Below are 18,250 nucleotides of genomic sequence, written 5' to 3'. Positions count from 1 at the left end.
CAGCAGCTAATAGGAGCTGTGGGTAGCCATACCTGCATCCACAAGGTAAACAACCTTTCTGGCTTACCCTGACGAGCCATGTGTGGCCTACCAGCCTTAGGTTGCCCAACCATAATTTAGATGAAAAGATTAGGGTTTGATTACCTTTGTTGGCTAGCCCTGACCAAACAACAACCTTTCCCCTAATACAGACGCAAGCTAACAACCTTGACCTCTCTTTAGCTGGTCCAGATTGACATGAGGCTCCCTATTTTAGGATTCACTTGGCAGCTCTAAATTTGATGTAAAATCTATTAACCTTTATAAATGCTAGAAAAAGATCAGGGCTATCACCACCTTTCCTCTAATATTCTTTACAGGCTGTGTGTGCGAAAGAGCGAGTCCTTGCTGCTGTCACCTGAGCATTACTCAGGGTTGATTTCAAGGGAGAATCCTCCCTACTCGAGGATTATTTTTTTTTTCTGATGACTGAGCAATAATATGAGAGCTTTTATGAACACAGATGCTGTACTGCTTTAATTATACCAGTATAGTTAATATTGTACATCACCCTTAGTGATGTACAATACAGCTTATTCTAGTTCAGAAAGGAAAATCAGTTACACCAGTATAAGGCACTTCTATGCTAGTATAACTGTGCCCATGGTAGAGGTCAGCCTATTACAATATCAGTTATCAATCCTATTCATAACTCAGTTGTACCAGTATAACCTTTTTAGTGTAGACAAGGTCTAAACTAAATTGGTTTAAGCACCTTCATATTGGTATAACTGTGCACCCTAAAAACATTTTACTGGTGTAACTGCTGTTATGATCAAGGCGGCACAATTTTTATGGGCAGACAAAGGCTTAGATCCAGGAGGTTGGATCCTACTATGCTTGTGAACTCTGCAGACTGACTAGGTGTGAGCTGTCGGGTCCGTACTTGGATTCTGACTCTGTAAGCCAATCGGTGAAAGAGGACCCTATAGGGAACCTGAGTGATGTTCAAGCAGGCACAATTTGTGTACATGGAGCCGATCACAGGAGTGGAGCCTTCAGTTCCACAGACTAACAATGTATTTTTCCCTTTTTCTGATGGATGATGTAGATGGGGATCCCACAGCTTCCTGAGGCAGAGCCAAAATACTCCAATTTGCCCTTCTGGAAGGGGAGACTACATCTTTTCTTACTTATTGGGCAACATGCAAGATTTAAATGGACACGGTACGGGATTGTAGGTTGAAGCTTTCTAGCTAGTCAGCAGCACTTCCACTGCTCTTGTCTATAATCGTGGTCAGCCAGTGGCACAACCAGAGTAACACGCGGGGGCTCTTTGGTAAGAGCACTGGTGTTCCTCCTGTCCCATGAAAGGTTCATACCTGCCCCTTTCGCGGCGCTGCAAAAGCTGGGGCTAGGCAGGTTGAATGCGCTGGGGCGGGCATTTACGGTAGTGGGGTTTTGGAGGCGCTCGGCGGCACTTACGGTAAGTAGGAAAGGGGGGGGGTATATTGCGTGCGCGGGCAGGGCGGGCACCAAGCTGCGTGCTCGCCCCCGCGAGGCGCGTCTCTCCCTCGCGAGCTCGGTGAAAGGATTTGGCGCCAGGCGGGTCCGCTCTGCAGCTGCCGCAGCCGCACGAACCAGCCGCGCCACCCACCCACCCGCGTCCCACCGGGGCCTCGACCCAGCGCCGCCGCCCGACCGAGCCCAGCGCCGCCAGGCACCGCGCCGCCGCCGCCATGAGCTGCTCGCCCGTCAACGTGAAGAAGCTGAAAGTGTCGGAGCTGAAGGAGGAGCTGAAAAAGCGGCGTCTCTCCGACAAGGGCCTCAAGGCCGAGCTCATGGAGCGGCTCCAGGCCGCGCTAGACCAAGAGGAGGCCGGCGGGGGAGGCCCCGCCGGCAGCGCCGCCGAGCCCGGCAACGGCAGCATGGAGGGGGAGGCGGCCGGGATCGGCCAAGGGGGAGGCCCCGACCAGGCCGCGGCCTCCACCGCCGAGGACGACGAGGAGGAGGGGATGGAGGCGGCCGATGGCGACGCCATGGAGCTGGGCGAGGAGAACGGCGACCGGGCGGGGGCCGGGGGCGGCCCGATGGAGGAGGAGGCGGGCGGCTCGGAGGAGGAGGAAGAGGAGGATGAGAACGGAGACGACCAGGGCTTCCAGGAGGGGGAGGACGAGCTCGCCGACGAGGAGGAAGAGGAGGAGGCTGAGGCCGGCGACGCCAACGGGCACGGGGGGGAGCAGCAGCAGCAGCCCCAGCAGCAGCCGCCGCCGCTTCTGCAGCCCCAGCAGCGGGCGCCCGCCAAGGAGGCGCCCAGCAAAAGCGGCGCCCCGGGACCCCCGGCAACGGCGCCGGCCGCCTCGGCGGGCCCCGCCAAGTACCAGCCGCAGCAGGACAAGAAGAAAGCGGAAGGCGGCGGCGGAGGCGGCCGCCCCGGGCCCCAGGCTGCCGGCGGTGAGTGCGTGGCCGGGGCCTTTCCGGGAGCTCGGCACGAGATCCGGGCCCTGCCCGGCTGCCGAGGGGATTCGCGCTCCTTATTCCTCCTCCCCCCGCCCACCGGCGGCCTCGTGGGGGGTGGGGGGGTGTCTCGGGCAGGTGGGGTCGCTGCTCGAGGGCGATGGGGGAGGGCGGGACCGTTGCGCCAGTCTCCGAGCGCGGCGGGGGATGGGGGGGGGGGGAGCGAGGGGCATGGGCTGCTGCGCCGTGGGGGAGGGGCGGTTCAGGAGGGGCCGCTGGGGCGCGCTGTATTGTGCAAACGAACGTTCGGCGGCGTGACGTTACTTCCGTCCTGGCTGCTGCTCAGGCTCGCGTTTTTGGAACGCTCGATACAATGGAGGCGGAATCCCCTTCCCTGCGGCCAGGCCCCATGCGGAGCTGCGCCGCCGCCAAGCTGCGCCTGTGGCCACGCGGGGAGAGAGGCGCAGCAGTTGTGTAGCGCCCTTGTGCTTGGCTTCACTGTGCCCGCGGCGGGAAGGGAAGGAGGGTGTAAACGATCCATTTAATACAGTGAGCTACTGGTCTGCTTTCTGCCTAACCTCCCATTTGTCTGAACACAGCAGGTGTCTTCTCTGTTGAGCTTGTACACACAAGTTCATATTATTCTTGTCACATTTTTCACAAGTCTGACGATTCATGAGGTAACTTGAAATCATTGTCAGATTCTTAGTGCTGCCGTTAAAATTTGCAGTGTTGTCCTAATAGATTTTATCTAAATGATTAAGAGCACACCAGTTACCTGCCCAAAAATTAAATGGATATCTTTTATATGGAGACTTCTTACATGTTTGAATTTGAAACCTGGCATTTAGGGAAATACCACCCCAGAAAACTAAAACTAAAACACATTTCTCAACAGGAATTACCTTAAACATATTTTTCTCTTAACTTACTTTCTGTAGGCGATACTAAAACAGAACAAAAACCTGGTGATAAAAAGAGAGGTGTGAAGAGGCCTCGTGAAGACCATGGTCGGGGATACTTTGAGTACATTGAGGAAAACAAGTACAGCAGGTAGAGAAACTTCAAAGCACTAAATATTATTAGATCTCTGAAGAGAAGCCAGGTATTAATTACTTTGTAAAAACAGTTGAGGAAAAACTCATCAAATTTTATTGTTGATTCTAGGGCCAAATCTCCTCAACCACCTGTTGAAGAGGAAGATGAACAGTTTGATGATACAATGGTTTGTCTTGATACTTGTAAGTACTTTTTTAAAAAAATTAACTTGACATTTTTTTAAAAATAAATTGCTTGATGAATTGTAGTAAGAACATACAGATTGCTTTCATAATTAAAAGTGACTTCTGAAGTCCTTGAGGCTTATGCCCCTTTTCTGTGTTTTATGGTATATGAAGAAAGCCTGGGCTTTCCTCTTATTTTGTTCTCTGTATGATGGTTCTTTTAACTTTAAAAATATCACCCCCAGTTTTGCTGTTGAATTAGGCTGGGGAAAGGGCTTCAGGGTGAACTTAAACTTTTCCAAAAAGTTCACTGGTTACTGAAGCAGGTCTTCTCAAATGAGATTCAAAGTGGAGAGGAGAGAATACAGAGGACCTAAACCACAGTGGGGGAGGAGGAGGACCTCAGGCTGGTTCAGATTGAGAACTTAATTATGAAATATGTTCAGGCTCTGTTATGGTTCAGCCCTGGTAACTTGAGAGGAAAGAAGCAGTTTACCTCAATTTCATAGCTTAAACACTACACGGATAAGAGCAGTATTGCGATGAAGTAATCCTGCTGATATTAATAAATTAGAACAAACCATATGTTGACTTCTAATTGATAGTCATTAGCTCAAAGCAGGAATGAGCTGGTATACATGGAGAATTCTTACCACTTGGGTACAAACCTCATAAGGCAGTTAAGTTTTATTGTTCATTTGTAAAGTGAACTGTACATTAGTGTTGGAATTAATTCAGCACTAGTATGTCCAGTTCAAACCATGTATTATGTGATTACAAATTTACTATGAAAAAACAATGGGGAGAAAATAACCAACTTGTGAGCCCTTGCTGTTGCCACTAAGGCTAAAGTGTGTGGGGGAGGGGACTTGGTCTTTAAGATGTGACATGGCAGTAGCATTTAATAGTCTCGCTATAAAGCAGTACCCTGTTTTCTACAGTGCCTTGACACAAATGGACAGTTACCATGTCAACTGCCAGACTGGATAAAGTTTCTTTTTAGACAGCTGCAAATTATATCCTTCACTTTCATTAAAGGGATAGGCAACAGTTTAGATGACACTTGTCTAAAAGTATCATACATGTCAGTAGTGCAGTGAAGTAATACCAAGATTGCTGTAGCTGGAAAAAATAGAAAGGTGGTCTATTCCAGTTTTGCTTTGCATATTTTGACACCGTTTTTGTCATTTTTCTGCTCTTTGTGGAGAATTTTTTTTAATAACTGAAAACATAGATTCATGATCACATCAACAGACAGTGTAAAGCTAGATGTAGTTTACGAAGTGTACCATGTTGGTTGGGTTTTTGGGAAAGTACCTAGCAGTTAGTTCAGTTTGATACAGTAGGTTTCATCTTAATTAAAAACAGCTAGTTATAAGCTGCTGTCTCTTTTAAATGATGGGACTTTACCTATTTTAAAGCTGTGGCTTTAAAATACCACTACTAGTGATCTAGTTTTCTTGAACACAAAGTAGTTATGCCACTGAAATGCTGTCATTTTTACACATTTCAATTTAATGAGAGCAGTGGCATGAGGAAATGCTACATGTGCATTGATGGGCTGTGTACTTCCTACAGAGTCCAAAGAATTTTAAAATTCTATTTCTATTTATGCCAGCTTCTGGGTAGCATTGATCCAGATCGTATATTCTTGACACTTCCATACAAAGGGGTGTTAACTTTTTTAAAGTTTAAAAACCAAACTAAACAGGTAAGCAAAACACTTTTATGCAGGTTTATTGCTAATCAGTATCACTTTCTGGGTTTATATGCGGTAATATGAGGTATGTCAAGTGTTCTGAGAACTATAGATGAAAGGAACTAACTTTTTTGTACTATTAAAATTCAGTTGCAAACACTGTGGTAGTAGAACTGGGTGATTCCATACAAACAAAACGAGAGTTCTGGTTATATTAAAAGACCTTTGAATCTTAGACCTTTAAAGTATGTATCCTGTTGAGACTTAGTTTTAAGAATGTCACAAGATACAGCATGTAAAACAGTACAGGGGGGGGTGTGTGTGTGGTGTGTGTGTGTGTGTGTGTGAGCGCATGGTTCTGTTAACTTTTAAATCTTGTATGCTGTTGTAGACACAAATGGGAAGGCAAATCTTACACATGGACAGGATACATATTGTTTGCTAAGTTGTAGTCTAGTCTGTGGCTTGTAGTACATTCTTGGGCACTTCAAGGGCTGCATCCCACACATCATACCCCCATGTTACATTGACTTGTTATGGTTTTAGATCTGCTGCTCTAGTTCTCTAGAGGCTTCTGTGCTATTACTGGGTTCAGTTTTGACATACTCTTCAGGACTAAGGTTCCAAATGTGTGCCTGTGCTTTTTGAAGGGGAGCAGGGATTTCTAGCATGTGCCATTCTTCCCCTCCTCCCCCCCTCCCCCATTTGAAGGAAGGATCATCTGCCATGCTATCCCTGTGTAAGCTACCTATATCTAAGTTGGAGTATTTTAATTGGCTTGAATTTAATATGGCTGCTTGTTAGTAATGTAGATAACATACAAGTACCAAAATGTTAATATTGCTCTTTAAAGACTGTTGTAGAAACTGTTTTCCCTTAAATACTGATAGGTGCTGTTTTTGATGTCTGCCTGTCAGTTACATTGCTACAGCACATAGTAAATAAAGGTTTTAAAAAAAATTAAGGCATTGACATATAGACTCACTAGCAACAGGCTTTCATTGGAAATTGGGGGAACTTGATAAATGTGTGGAACTGATTCAGAACACACATTAGGCTTCCTTCAGGGCTTGTTGATTAATCAACTATATGAAACTTTATGCTGGGAAAGTACTACCAGTATTTAGCTAACCAGTTGGAGTATTGGAATTGTAGTGTCAGTATCCAAATACTGAGAACAATTCTAAGACTAATTTCTGAAAGTAATTGTAACTTAAAGGTATAAGTGCTTATGCCAGAAAACTTTATGCAGAAGTTGCATCTAAAGCCATATCTGGGTATCTAAATAATTGGCTTAGTTTTATGACTGCTGAACCCACTTGGAATATCTGTTGACTTCAAAGCTTGGAACTCACTTAGTTAAGTGTCTGAAACTAGATGGTCATGCATAAGTTTATTATAAGCTAGCCTGTTTATAGCAATAAACAGTGTGAATTTTATTATTATTGACAGATAACTGCGACTTACATTTTAAAATCTCAAGAGACCGTTTTAGTGCTTCCTCTCTGACCATGGAAAGTTTTGCCTTTCTCTGGGCTGGAGGGAGAGCCTCCTATGGAGTTTCTACAGGCAAAGTCTGCTTTGAAATGAAGGTAAATCAGGTTCTTACAGTTTTAGATGGGAATAATCTCTCACATGTAAACTTTTTAAAATTATTGCTCATCTTGGTATGCCTGGAATTTTATACAAGTATAATTCTGTTCAATTGTAATAGATCAAATGGGATTTTATTTTCTCTATGGACCAGATGAACAGTTTTATTTAAAACATGAAAAATGACTAACTTAATTGGCAAAACTGCTTTTTATATAAAGATCCTACAAAATAGAGATTGACACTTGAATTGTGTAGCTATAGATAGGGCTTGAAAAACTACATGATAGCAACTAGCCAAGATGAGAGGATGGTACTTCCATGCCACCTAATCTAAAGGAATAAAATGGTATTATAGTGTAACCCAGTAATCTTTCTTGGCCATACACAATCATCTACTCAGATCACAGGAGTTGGTAATTTCACCAGACAACTAATAGTCAGGACTCTGTCTCCTAGCTGAAGCCCAACATTGATCAGGGTGGAAAAGGGAAAGAAGCAGCAGTGCTGTAGAGGTCCCACAACAATGTAGGAAGCTAACACCTCCCACCTGCTGGGAAAGGGGTGGGTGCTTAAATTACTATCAGGTGCTGGTCCTTGTCTTGGCTCACTTTTTATTTGCCTTCAGCTTATGTTATGTCTTAAAGCCTTTTCCTTGCATGCATGAGTCTCCTTGCTTTTTGTTGTTCTTTCATCCAGCGCGCACTCAGCCTCCTGGCTGCTGCAAGGGTTGGTGACTATCTCCTTTTACCAGGTTATCTTAATAAATTCTTGTTGCTTGCTGTCATTGCCATTAATGCTCATAACTTAAGCAGCCCCAAAGAGATGGCTCTAGTTGTCTTGTCATGATGTTTCATTCTGCTTATGATTTTTGAAGAGCAGGGGGATTCTGTTCAGTTTTCACTAGACACAACTTGGCAAAGCTCTGAGCAGCAGGAAATATGGCTGCGGGCTTATGGGGATGTAAGCATGTTTGTGATCATGAGTAATATTTTTGCAGAACCTATGTTTTTTTAATTGAAGTTGATAACATTTGCCTAAAGAACTGTTTGCTATGAATCTCAGTCCCTTGCTATAAAAGAAATACTGTTAAGCTTTAAACTATCATTACAGCCAAAACACTGGCTTATTTTCTTTAATAGTGCAGTTTATTTTTTTACCTTATTGACTACAGTAATGTTTACACTCTTAGGCATGCAGAGTACCGACATTACTATACAGAAGAGTAAAGAGTGAATTTTTGTTGTCATAATACTGATAGTTACTTCATATTCCCCAGCCTCCCCATAAACAAAGCCCTTGAAGTCATATCCTTTACATCCTTAGCCAGAAGATATAAATATCTTTCTGCCTGCCTTGTAGTTCCAGAAAACTCTTAACTCTTTCCCCACTCCAGCCTTCCTCCCCACTTCCATCCTCCCTCTCCCCTCCAAAAAACTCCCTGAAAATGTGGAATGCACCTTTTAATATTGTTTCTTCAAAATATTTCCTTCAGGAATCTGTCTTGTTTTGAACATAAGATTTCATTTCACTTTTAATCAATTTTTGTTTTAAAAACAGGTTACAGAGAAGATTCCTGTTAAACATCTGTATACAAAAGATATTGACATACATGAAGTGCGAGTTGGCTGGTCACTGAATTCAAGTGGAATGCTACTTGGTAAGACTTCAAAATATCCGTCAGTATTTAAATTTATCTAAAAGGCATTCAGTCTCTTGGTGATGCTTCTTAAATACACTGAGATAGGTATTGGATCAAGTGATTCTGTGAAGATGGTGGCTTTGGAAAAAAGGGCACACTTCTTGAGCCAAAACAAGTAGCTCTTTCAATATTACAGAGGTGAGGGCTATTGGACTTTATAAGAACTGTTCTTCCCTCTAATTATAGAAAGCGTCAGCTGTGTAAATGATTCTGTATAACTATCTTTTCTCTCCATATAACTTGTGCCATCAGCACAAGACCAATTCAAAGAATTGATTACTAAAAAAAGTATGTTGGCACAAGTCCAAAGAGAAGTGTATTACTCACAAATTAATAGAAAAATAAAGAATTATGTTTCTATCAATTCTGATTCTAGTTTTGAAAGTGGGCAGCAAGGAAAAATATTCTATTGGATGAAAGCAAATTATTCCTCCTAGTATTCTGCAGTCTGAATAGTTAAATAACCACCAATTGTTCATGAGGTGTACCATCTTTGTAGATATTTGTGCACCAGAAACAGATGGAAGTCAGATTTTTTTTTTCAGAATTTAAGATCTAGTTTTAACATCTGTCTGCTACACTTTTGAAGAGTTCAATATTGAACAAATGGTAATCTGGAGAAGCATCTATTGATAATACTGTATAGGCTCCTTCTCAAACATTTTAGCTGCCATTTAATTTGTCCTGTAAAAGTCAAATGTGTTCAAACTAAAGGGGTAGTCCATTTTGACAGTTCATAAGGTTAGAATTCAGGGTTGTAGTGCATTACTAGAGAGTAGAGAAGTTCGACGCTTATGGTGTAACTTTTTTTTTTTTTTTAAGACTAGAAATATTTAAAAGAACAATGTTGGAAAAGCAGGCTGCCTTACTGATTTCTTTATTTTGATGTCTAGATGCATTTTCTCTGTTTTAGGAACTCCTAATAGGTAATGGCCTGAGAGAGCATGGTTCTTTTGAACAAATAAATTTTTTTTAATTTATTTTAATTTAACAGTAGTTGCCAATTTAAAACACAAGTTTGTAGCTAGTTACTTTAGGTCTCCTAAGTTAACTCTCCTTTTACCAGGTGAAGAAGAATTTTCTTACGGCTATTCGCTAAAAGGAATAAAGACATGCAATTGTGAGACTGAAGACTTTGGTGAAAAGTTTGATGAAAATGATGTGATTGGCTGTTTTGCTGTAAGTTTTTTCCATTACTTCCAAGTTTTTGAGACGAATTTTCTGGCTTAGTTACGTGGGAAGGGCCAGCCCTATTTTCTAAAACTGGAGCAAGATGCTTAATTTTAAACTTTCTGGCCAATTTTCTTAATGTTGGTATGCTATTTGATGTCTAACCAAATTAAAGTAGTTTTCTTGTGTGTGGAAGGCATTTAAAGTATACAACATTTAATAACTTTGTTTATCTTAAAATCTGCATTTTCCTTATGTGTAGCAGAACTTTAAGATTGTTTTGGTTATTTGTATTGCCAAAAAGGAAACCTGAAACTTCAAGCTTCTTTTAAGACATCATGAAGTAATTGTGTATAGAATACCTAAATTTCTACTAACTTTGGTCTCTATACTAGTGCAAGAAACTTAGTTTCATGTATTAACAGAATTTTGAAGGCGATGAAGTGGAACTCTCATATTCCAAGAATGGGCAGGATCTTGGTGTTGCTTTCAAAATCAGTAAGGACGTTCTTGATGGGCGACCGCTCTTCCCACATGTTCTCTGCCATAACTGTGCAATTGAATTCAACTTTGGTCAGAAGGATGAACCTTATTTTCCCATACCCGAAGAGTTTAGCTTAATCCAGAAGGTTCCATTGGAAGATCGGGTTAGAGGACCAAAGGGACCTGACCACAAGAAGGACTGTGAGGTAAATGTGGTGAACTTTAAAAACATTAGTTCTCTTTTTAAAGAACTATTAGTCTAACTGCAGTAATCCTGTTGTAAACCTTACTATGCAGCTAATTTTGGCCATCTGTGTGGATGCTAGTTCTTGAAACCGGTATCATGACATTATTGATTAAATTTTGGAGGTTGGTCATTCTATAAAGTTTACCAGCATATGTTTGGACCAATTCTCGATCCTCCATTTTTTTTTAAAACTAAAGCAATAATTGGCGCATAATTATGGTAACATTTGTTTTGCGATGCTGCCAGTTAGTGTAGCTTCTGTTATTTGGCGTTGCATTTACTGTAATATTTAAACCATGTAATAGGTGGTTATGATGATTGGCTTGCCTGGAGCTGGGAAGACTACATGGGTTACCAAACATGCAGCAGCAAACCCTGGAAAATATAATATCCTTGGAACAAACACAATTATGGACAAAATGATGGTAAGTAGTGGTGTGGTTTGAAGTCTGTCATATTTTTTAAAGGTTGAAAACTTTGACTAAAAGTAAATATAGCAGGATATGCATCAGACTCCCAAACCTCATGTGGTATGTTCTTTGGTTGTCCTGTTAGCTCTAAACCTCTAAGTACTTTTATTCTAGTTCTGCTTTTGATTTTGATGGACTCCAACGTAGTTAACTGATTTTGTGATGTCTGTGGTAATTATAAAGAGAAATATTGCTCATTTGCTATAGCAGACTTTTTAAAGAATTGCTGTTCCTTTTGGGCAGTATTTAAGAAAACCAATTCAAATGAGTTTCAGTGCTTCACCTAACTGACTTTTAAGCCTTCAATGCCAAAGCATTTAACAAAGCAACAGTTTCAGTGCTATTATAACTTTGGAAAATGTTTCTGTAGGTTGCAGGTTTTAAGCGGCAGATGGCTGACACTGGAAAACTGAACACACTGTTGCAGAGAGCTCCCCAGTGTCTTGGCAAGTTCATTGAGATTGCCGCTCGTAAGAAGCGGAATTTCATTTTGGATCAGGTATAAACTGCAGTGTATGGAATTGATTTTAAATTAGAATGGAAGAACTAAGTGGGATTCAGGCTTAGAATTTAGCAAATATTGTTCTTTGCTCTCCACTTTTCCTGCTTACCTCATTGAGGCAGCAAAAAGTTGGACTGTACTGCAAGCATTTCACTTGTCATTTATGCTGTTAATCCAAAATTGTGGGGTATTGAGGGAAATAAATGGTGTTTACATCTAAAGAATAAGATTTTGTAAGGTTGCACCATACTACATCTTTCCTTCCACTTAACGTGTAAAAGTCATTGCAAGCTCTTGTAGAGATGAAACTTATACACCATAAGTTTAACTTCCTTTAGTTCTGACAATGACAGCTACGTGTAGTAAGTTACTGCATTTTTTTCAGACAAATGTGTCTGCAGCTGCGCAGAGGAGAAAAATGTGCCTGTTTGCAGGCTTCCAGCGCAAAGCAGTTGTTGTTTGCCCAAATGATGAAGACTACAAGCAAAGAACACAAAAGAAGGCAGAGGTGGAGGGAAAAGATCTTCCAGAGCATGCAGTTCTCAAAATGAAAGGCATGGAATATAATCCTATACTGTGTTTTAGGATGTTGAGTATCTGTTTAAAAGGATAATGTAAATTTTTAGACTTCAAATTTGCTTACCTTAAAACAGTTACACTAAAACCTAGAAACTGGAAGACTATCATAGCTTTGTAGGACAACACTATATTGTGTATTCCCTCTGCTGCAGTCTTTAACACTACTTAGTCATGCTGATATGCTTCATGCAGATGCACAAAGCTGTCTTGGCATAAAATGCCCTATTAAATAAATTAAAACATGCTTGGTGGACATTGATGTTTGTTCTGAGTGCAGGTTTCAAAAAATTAATAGGCAGAGAAATTTCTAGCTATGGATAGTAGCAATTTCTTGGATTTTTAGCTTCACTTACTAAGTATTCAGAAATTGAATCACTTAATATGGAATTTTGTTCCTGTTCTTTCTGGGTTTAATTGCATCTGAATAGGTATTCTGAATATCTAGTGTTTTCTCCTTAATAGGAAACTTCACGCTGCCAGAAGTAGCAGAATGTTTTGATGAAATAACCTACGTAGAATTGCAGAAAGAGGAGGCTCAGAAGCTCTTGGAACAATATAAAGAAGAAAGTAAAAAATCTCTTCCTCCTGAAAAGAAACAGAACACTGGCTCAAAGAAGAGTAACAAAAAAAGTGGTAAAAATCAGTTTAACAGAGGGGGTCAGAGAGGACGTGGAGGATTCAACATGCGTGGCAACTTCAGAGGAGGAGGTAGGTCTAGAAACTGACCTGTTAAATTTATAGGCATTTCTGGCTTTGGTTTTCTTTCACTGTTACTGTTTGTTACCTTTATGCTAGGGAAATCTTGACTTCAGCTTCTTCAAGAGGAAGTCAGGCATTTTACAAAATAGTTTGTCTAACTTAACCTAGTGCGTAGGTGAGATTGAACTAAAGATCCAATACTGTAATCATATTGGCTGGTCTAGGACACTTCTATTGAATTTTCATGTTAGGATTTGATGTTTGGTTTTGTCCTACAGTGGTGTCCCTAGATGTCTTAATGAATAAGATAGGGGCCACAAGCTTTTTATTCGGGCATTCTGTTTTGTTTGAAGCTAGTGGATTTGCCATTCAAATCAGTTAAGCAAAAGGAACCTTCCTTTAATGTAGGATGTAAAATGTAGACTTTGAGAGATGACTGCTATATAAGAAAATTCTGTCAAATGCATGGGTTGGGTGGGGTGTTCTTTTTTTTCCTCCTCCCACAGTCCCTGGAAATCGTGGTGGATACAACAGGAGAGGTGGCAATATGCCTCAGAGAGGAGGAGGAGGTGGCGGTGGCGGTGGAGGCAGTGGTGCAATTGGCTATCCATACCCTCGTGGTCCTGTCTTTCCAAGCAGAGGTGGTTACTCAAACAGAGGAAACTATAACAGAGGTGGAATGCCCAACAGGGGGAACTACAACCAGGTGGGTAATGCATTCTGTAGTGGTGCTAAAGCTGACCTCTACCACACATTTGAGGCAATTGGTTACTTGAAAGATTGCAGTGGTAATGATTTACAAACGTTGATTCATGGTGTGGTAGGATGAGATTGTGTTAAAAGGCCTGTCTACTTAAGTAATTCCAGCATTTTAATAACGGTTGACGTGTGTAGAATGCTTGTTGACACATGGTATCTTAAGTAAGCTTAGACCTTGTGTATTTGGTAAAATTGGCATGACTTTATGGTTTTGCTTCTATTAAATCAAAAGAAACTTGGCGCTCTAGTTTGCAAAGTACACTGCACCAGAATTTCTTTTTATGCTCCCCCAAGATTTCTCCCCCCCCCGCCCCCCCCCAATGTACTGTGAAAGCTACAAGCTCTGGTCTAAGGACTCCACTCTCAGCCTCTCTGCCACTAGTTCTTTGGTGCTCACAGCAGTTAAAGGCAGCTCATTGCTTTTCCTTCCATGTCTGAGGAGGAATGTAGCATAAGCTTCTTAAATTAGTTAATATAATAGAATTGTTAAAGAGCTTTCACTTGTGTAAAATGCTTCTGAAGAAGGCAGAAAATCATTCTAACACTTGTTTACTGCATTACTGCTATTAATTGGATTTGTTTTATGAAATACGGCGGAGGGAGGGAGTTCCATATGTAGACTCAAAATTACAGGCGCTACCTACCTAGATAGCTATGTTAGAAGAAATGCAGCAACAATTCTAAAGTATACTTCCATAGTGTGGTTTGCATCCCAAACTTTGTGCACCTTTTTCTTTTGTTAAATGTATTTGTCTGACACAACATGTTTATGGTGAGGCGGCAGTTGCTTATGAAAGAATGGGGGAAATGTGTTTGTATTTATAGTTGTCCTAGTAGAATTAGCCAGCTGGAAACAGTCAAAAGGGGATTAACCATTTCTTCAGACCATCAGTTTGAGAACTACTGGTTTATGAAACCAATACAGTAAGTCTTAAAGCCAAATATAAATCTCTGAAACAATAGAGAAATGTAAGCATTTCATAGTGGGGTTTTTTTTGGTTCAATATCTCTGCAAGGCTGGTATTGTGACAGGTGTGCTGTTGAGTCTCAGATTCTAATGCATATCTTTCTGTAATGTTCTAAAATTACATATCTATCTTGTTACAGAATTTCAGAGGAAGGGGAAATAATCGTGGCTACAAAAATCAATCTCAGGGCTACAACCAGTGGCAGCAGGGTGTAAGTAACTTTTGAGACTTTCCTTAACTCCTTAGAAATTGCATAGCATTTTCACATGAGCCAAAGTTGTCTCAGTATCTTTGAGATCTTGTGTTGCAGCTGTTACTTATTGGTTATAATGGCTGTCAGTATGTTTGGTTTCTTGTCATGAGAAATGTGTCTCACATTTCAAATATTCCTGCCAACTGAAAAGTTAACTATCTTCCCTGGTTAGTTGGTAGTAATCTAATTTCCATGTAAATATAGTGTAGGAAAGTGAGCTGAGTAATGTCTGAATTATGTATTAATGTATTATGCATCTATTGCAGCAATTCTGGGGTCAGAAGCCATGGAGTCAGCATTATCACCAAGGATATTATTGAATACCCAAATAAACGAACTGATACATATTTCTCCAAAACCTTCACAAGAAGTCGACTGTTTTTCTTTAGTAGGCTAACTTTTTAAACATTCCACAAGAGGAAGTGCCTGCGGGTTCCTTTTTTAGAAGCTTTGTGGGTTGATTTTCTTTTCTTTTTTCTTTTTTGTACATTTTTAATTGCAGTTTTAAAGTGATTCGTAAGAGAACCTCAGCATTGTGCACGATAAGAGAATGTGTCAGTATTTCAGGGTTCTACATTTTATCTGTAAAATGTGACTTTTTTTTTTTACCACAACGAAAGTAAAATGTTGCTTTGTATCTGGTGTCTTTTTATTAAAGAACTTTCTCCTTTTTCCTCCCCCAATTTCTAGGAAACAGTCGTGAGTCATTGTCACAATTGAATAGAAATGTTCGCAACCAGACTTGTGTAAGAGGCTCATAGTTGCCCTCATTAATATTGAGACTATATGTAATGCTCGTATTACACTCCATCCTCTCTATACAGTTTCTGGGTGGAGGGAATGGGAAAGCAAATGTTTCTGGCAATAAATAAAAGGTTTTATAACATTGGAGTTCAGCAAACTGGGAGCACGGAGAAAACTTGGAGCCAAATAGTGAAGGTGGAGTGCATGTAGAAGAGCTCTTAAAGTATAAAATTCGGTTGCATTAATTGTGAAGGCTCAAACTTGTGAAGGTACAACACCATGAATTCTTTTCCATTTGTTCTGCATTTTGATTCTGAAAAGAAGCTGGCTTTGCCCATTTCTTATTAAACAAAACTTGTTGTAAATCCGGTTGTCTAATGGGATCTATATGAAGTTAGCTGTGTGTCTGTGTAACCCCTTTTCCCCCCAAAATAATGTATACCTAGTGTGCTTGTAGTAGTTACTCCACCATTTTGTAAGCTAATGAAACTGTGAGTCACCCATTTTATATCTAATTTTTAATCATGTCAATTCTCAAATGGGTGTATCTCCTTAGCCTGCTGATTCCTTTTTCCTCTTTAAACCTAAAGTAGGTGGAGAAATTTAACTTTAGACGTTTGTTTGCAATAAAATAAATTCATTTTACTCTTGTTTTGGGATTCTCGCCATCAAGGTCTAAAATCCCTTTAAAAACTCTTCAGCAGAAGAAAAGGTACAAACTATATGTTGGACAGTTCCAGTTATTTATTCTATACACTTTAAAACACTTAAGCGAAGACTGGTGGCTGCTGTAGTAGAAAAATCCGACTGGGATTTTGCTGCTATGGGAAATTTGCTTGTAAAGCAACTACATTTTGTAAGACTCAACCTAGCTGACAGAAAAGGCTTTCATGAAATTTTGAAATGATCATGCATTGTTCCAAGCGAACATTACCACCCTCTACAAATATTGAAAGATGGTAGTTTTTAAAATACACTCTAAGGAAGAGGTATCAAATAATTGAACCTTCTGGGGTTGAGACTCCTAATATGGATTAGATATGGGGATGTATATTTTCCCCACTCTAATACACTAATCATATGTAAAGATTCAGCCTTTAGATTATATTAATAGCTACTCCTTTTAAAATGTCACTTGGCTAGTAAAAGGAGTCTGATGTAATGTTGAAATTTGGAAATATTTCAGTTCTCACTTAAGAATTCGTAGCCAATGATTTTTCCTACAAAGACACTAGTCAGTGGTTAGAGTACCTCTTGGCATCACTATCTCTCCATGACTGGGAATCAAGTTAAAATTTTTCTCCTATACTGTTTAACTCTCGTGGTGTGTGGTTTTTTGTGTTTTTTTTCCTGCATTAAGTGTTTTTTCTTTCTGTCTCTAAATATCAAATGTAACCATGTATTTTAAAAGTTGACACCTGGATTGTTTTCATTTAGAAAACTAAAGTGTGATTATATGAGCATACTGGAAGTGCAGTAGTATTGAAGACTTTACAAATGCAGTAAAAATGCTTTCTCTAAAAATTCCCCTGCAAAACTCAGCTATAAGCTTAACATGTGGGTACAGGCATAAGAGGGAACTGACTGTTGATGTCTCTTATACTTACAGCTGAACCATTAAAACCTAGATTCTTTTCTGACTAATTTCTAACTATGTTTTAAAGCTTAGTGAAATCCATTCTTTGATTACCAAGTCCTAGTCTTAAATAGATTTTTTTTTTTTTTTTGTTAGCCAACCTAAGCAAAGGTGAGGCTTTTATCATCATTTTAGTGGCTCTTGTTTTTAAACTTCATAAAATAAGTTTTTAAATATATTGAGCTGGTTCAGGTACTGTATAAAGCTGGACTGTTAAAAATGTAAACTAAGTTGAGTTTAAATCTAGCCTGGCCACAGCGATTCATCCTCATCTATTTTTTTTAAAGTCTGTATGTGGTTTTAAAAAAAAGGGAGGGGTGTAATAATTACATGTCTCCTCCCCCCCCCCCCCCCCAATCCACTGGTCTCTTAAGTTACGAAAATTTTATTCCTTTCCTCCTCCCCCTTCAAAATAACTTGCCAAAAAACTACATTAGTAACAAATAGGCTACAAAAGGAAAAACCTTAAATTTGTATGGAGTTTAGTTTTATTAATCAATTCATACTGTTTCAGAGTGTAAATCACAGCTGTATGCTGTCCCTAAAGAGGGCTTGCCATCTGGCTTTAAGCATGTGGTAAAGCCTTGTTTACACAGTGCCCATTTTACAGCAGTTGCATTGCTTCTGGCTGTGCTGTGAGTGCTTGTAATAAAATGGGCTCCTATTTCACCTCCATGTCCTATAAAGGTATTGGAACTGCTGTGATGGTATAACTAACTGGTAAACTTCTTAGTAGTTCAGCATAGACAAGGCTTCATTGTAGCCCTACTAGCAGTTCTGATACCATACATGGTGCTTAGGCTTCAATGACCTGCCTAGTAAAATTGGTTGAATTCTCTTTGGAGTAGAAATGTCTTCTGGACTGCTAATGCAGTAGAAACTGGGATTGCTAATATAGAGAGGACTTGGACTGCCATCAACATCTTCTAATGCAGCTATATAGTGGTAAAACAACTGTAGGAAACAATCCCAAAATACTTTGTGTAGGTACTCTGTATCCAGTATTACAAAATAGGTGGCTCTAAGAAACTACACCCTCTTTAATCTGCAGGAAAAATGCTAGTACACATAGCAAGTTAGATTAAGC

General features: G+C 40.4%; 1 protein-coding gene across 1 annotated transcript; it reads left to right on the top strand.

Moving 5' to 3' along the window:
• The first annotated feature begins 1,529 nt into the window (after positions 1–1,529).
• Positions 1,530–16,172, top strand: HNRNPU (heterogeneous nuclear ribonucleoprotein U). Its single transcript, XM_075924893.2, has 14 exons — positions 1,530–2,433; positions 3,378–3,489; positions 3,604–3,677; positions 6,811–6,950; positions 8,512–8,611; positions 9,720–9,832; positions 10,249–10,512; positions 10,859–10,978; positions 11,394–11,522; positions 11,911–12,079; positions 12,567–12,812; positions 13,310–13,509; positions 14,670–14,741; positions 15,050–16,172. Exons 1-14 carry the CDS (start codon positions 1,719–1,721, stop codon positions 15,101–15,103), a joined length of 2,508 nt encoding a protein of 835 aa, XP_075781008.2. The 5' UTR covers positions 1,530–1,718; the 3' UTR covers positions 15,104–16,172.
• Positions 16,173–18,250: the final 2,078 nt, after the last annotated feature.

Source organism: Pelodiscus sinensis, chromosome 3 (assembly GCF_052426305.1).
Source record: "Pelodiscus sinensis isolate ZL-2025 chromosome 3, ASM5242630v1, whole genome shotgun sequence".
NCBI classification, from domain to species: Eukaryota; Metazoa; Chordata; order Testudines; family Trionychidae; genus Pelodiscus; species Pelodiscus sinensis.
This window is presented reverse-complemented; position numbering and strand designations above follow the sequence as displayed.

Coding starts and splice junctions, on each gene's coding strand:
- HNRNPU (XM_075924893.2), top strand. CDS start 1,719: ATGAGCTGCTCGCCCGTCAACGTGAAGAAGCTGAAAGTGTCGGAGCTG. Junction 9,833..10,248: donor ATGTGATTGGCTGTTTTGCT/GTAAGTTTTTTC, acceptor ATGTATTAACAG/AATTTTGAAGGCGATGAAGT. Junction 12,813..13,309: donor TGGCAACTTCAGAGGAGGAG/GTAGGTCTAGAA, acceptor CTCCTCCCACAG/TCCCTGGAAATCGTGGTGGA.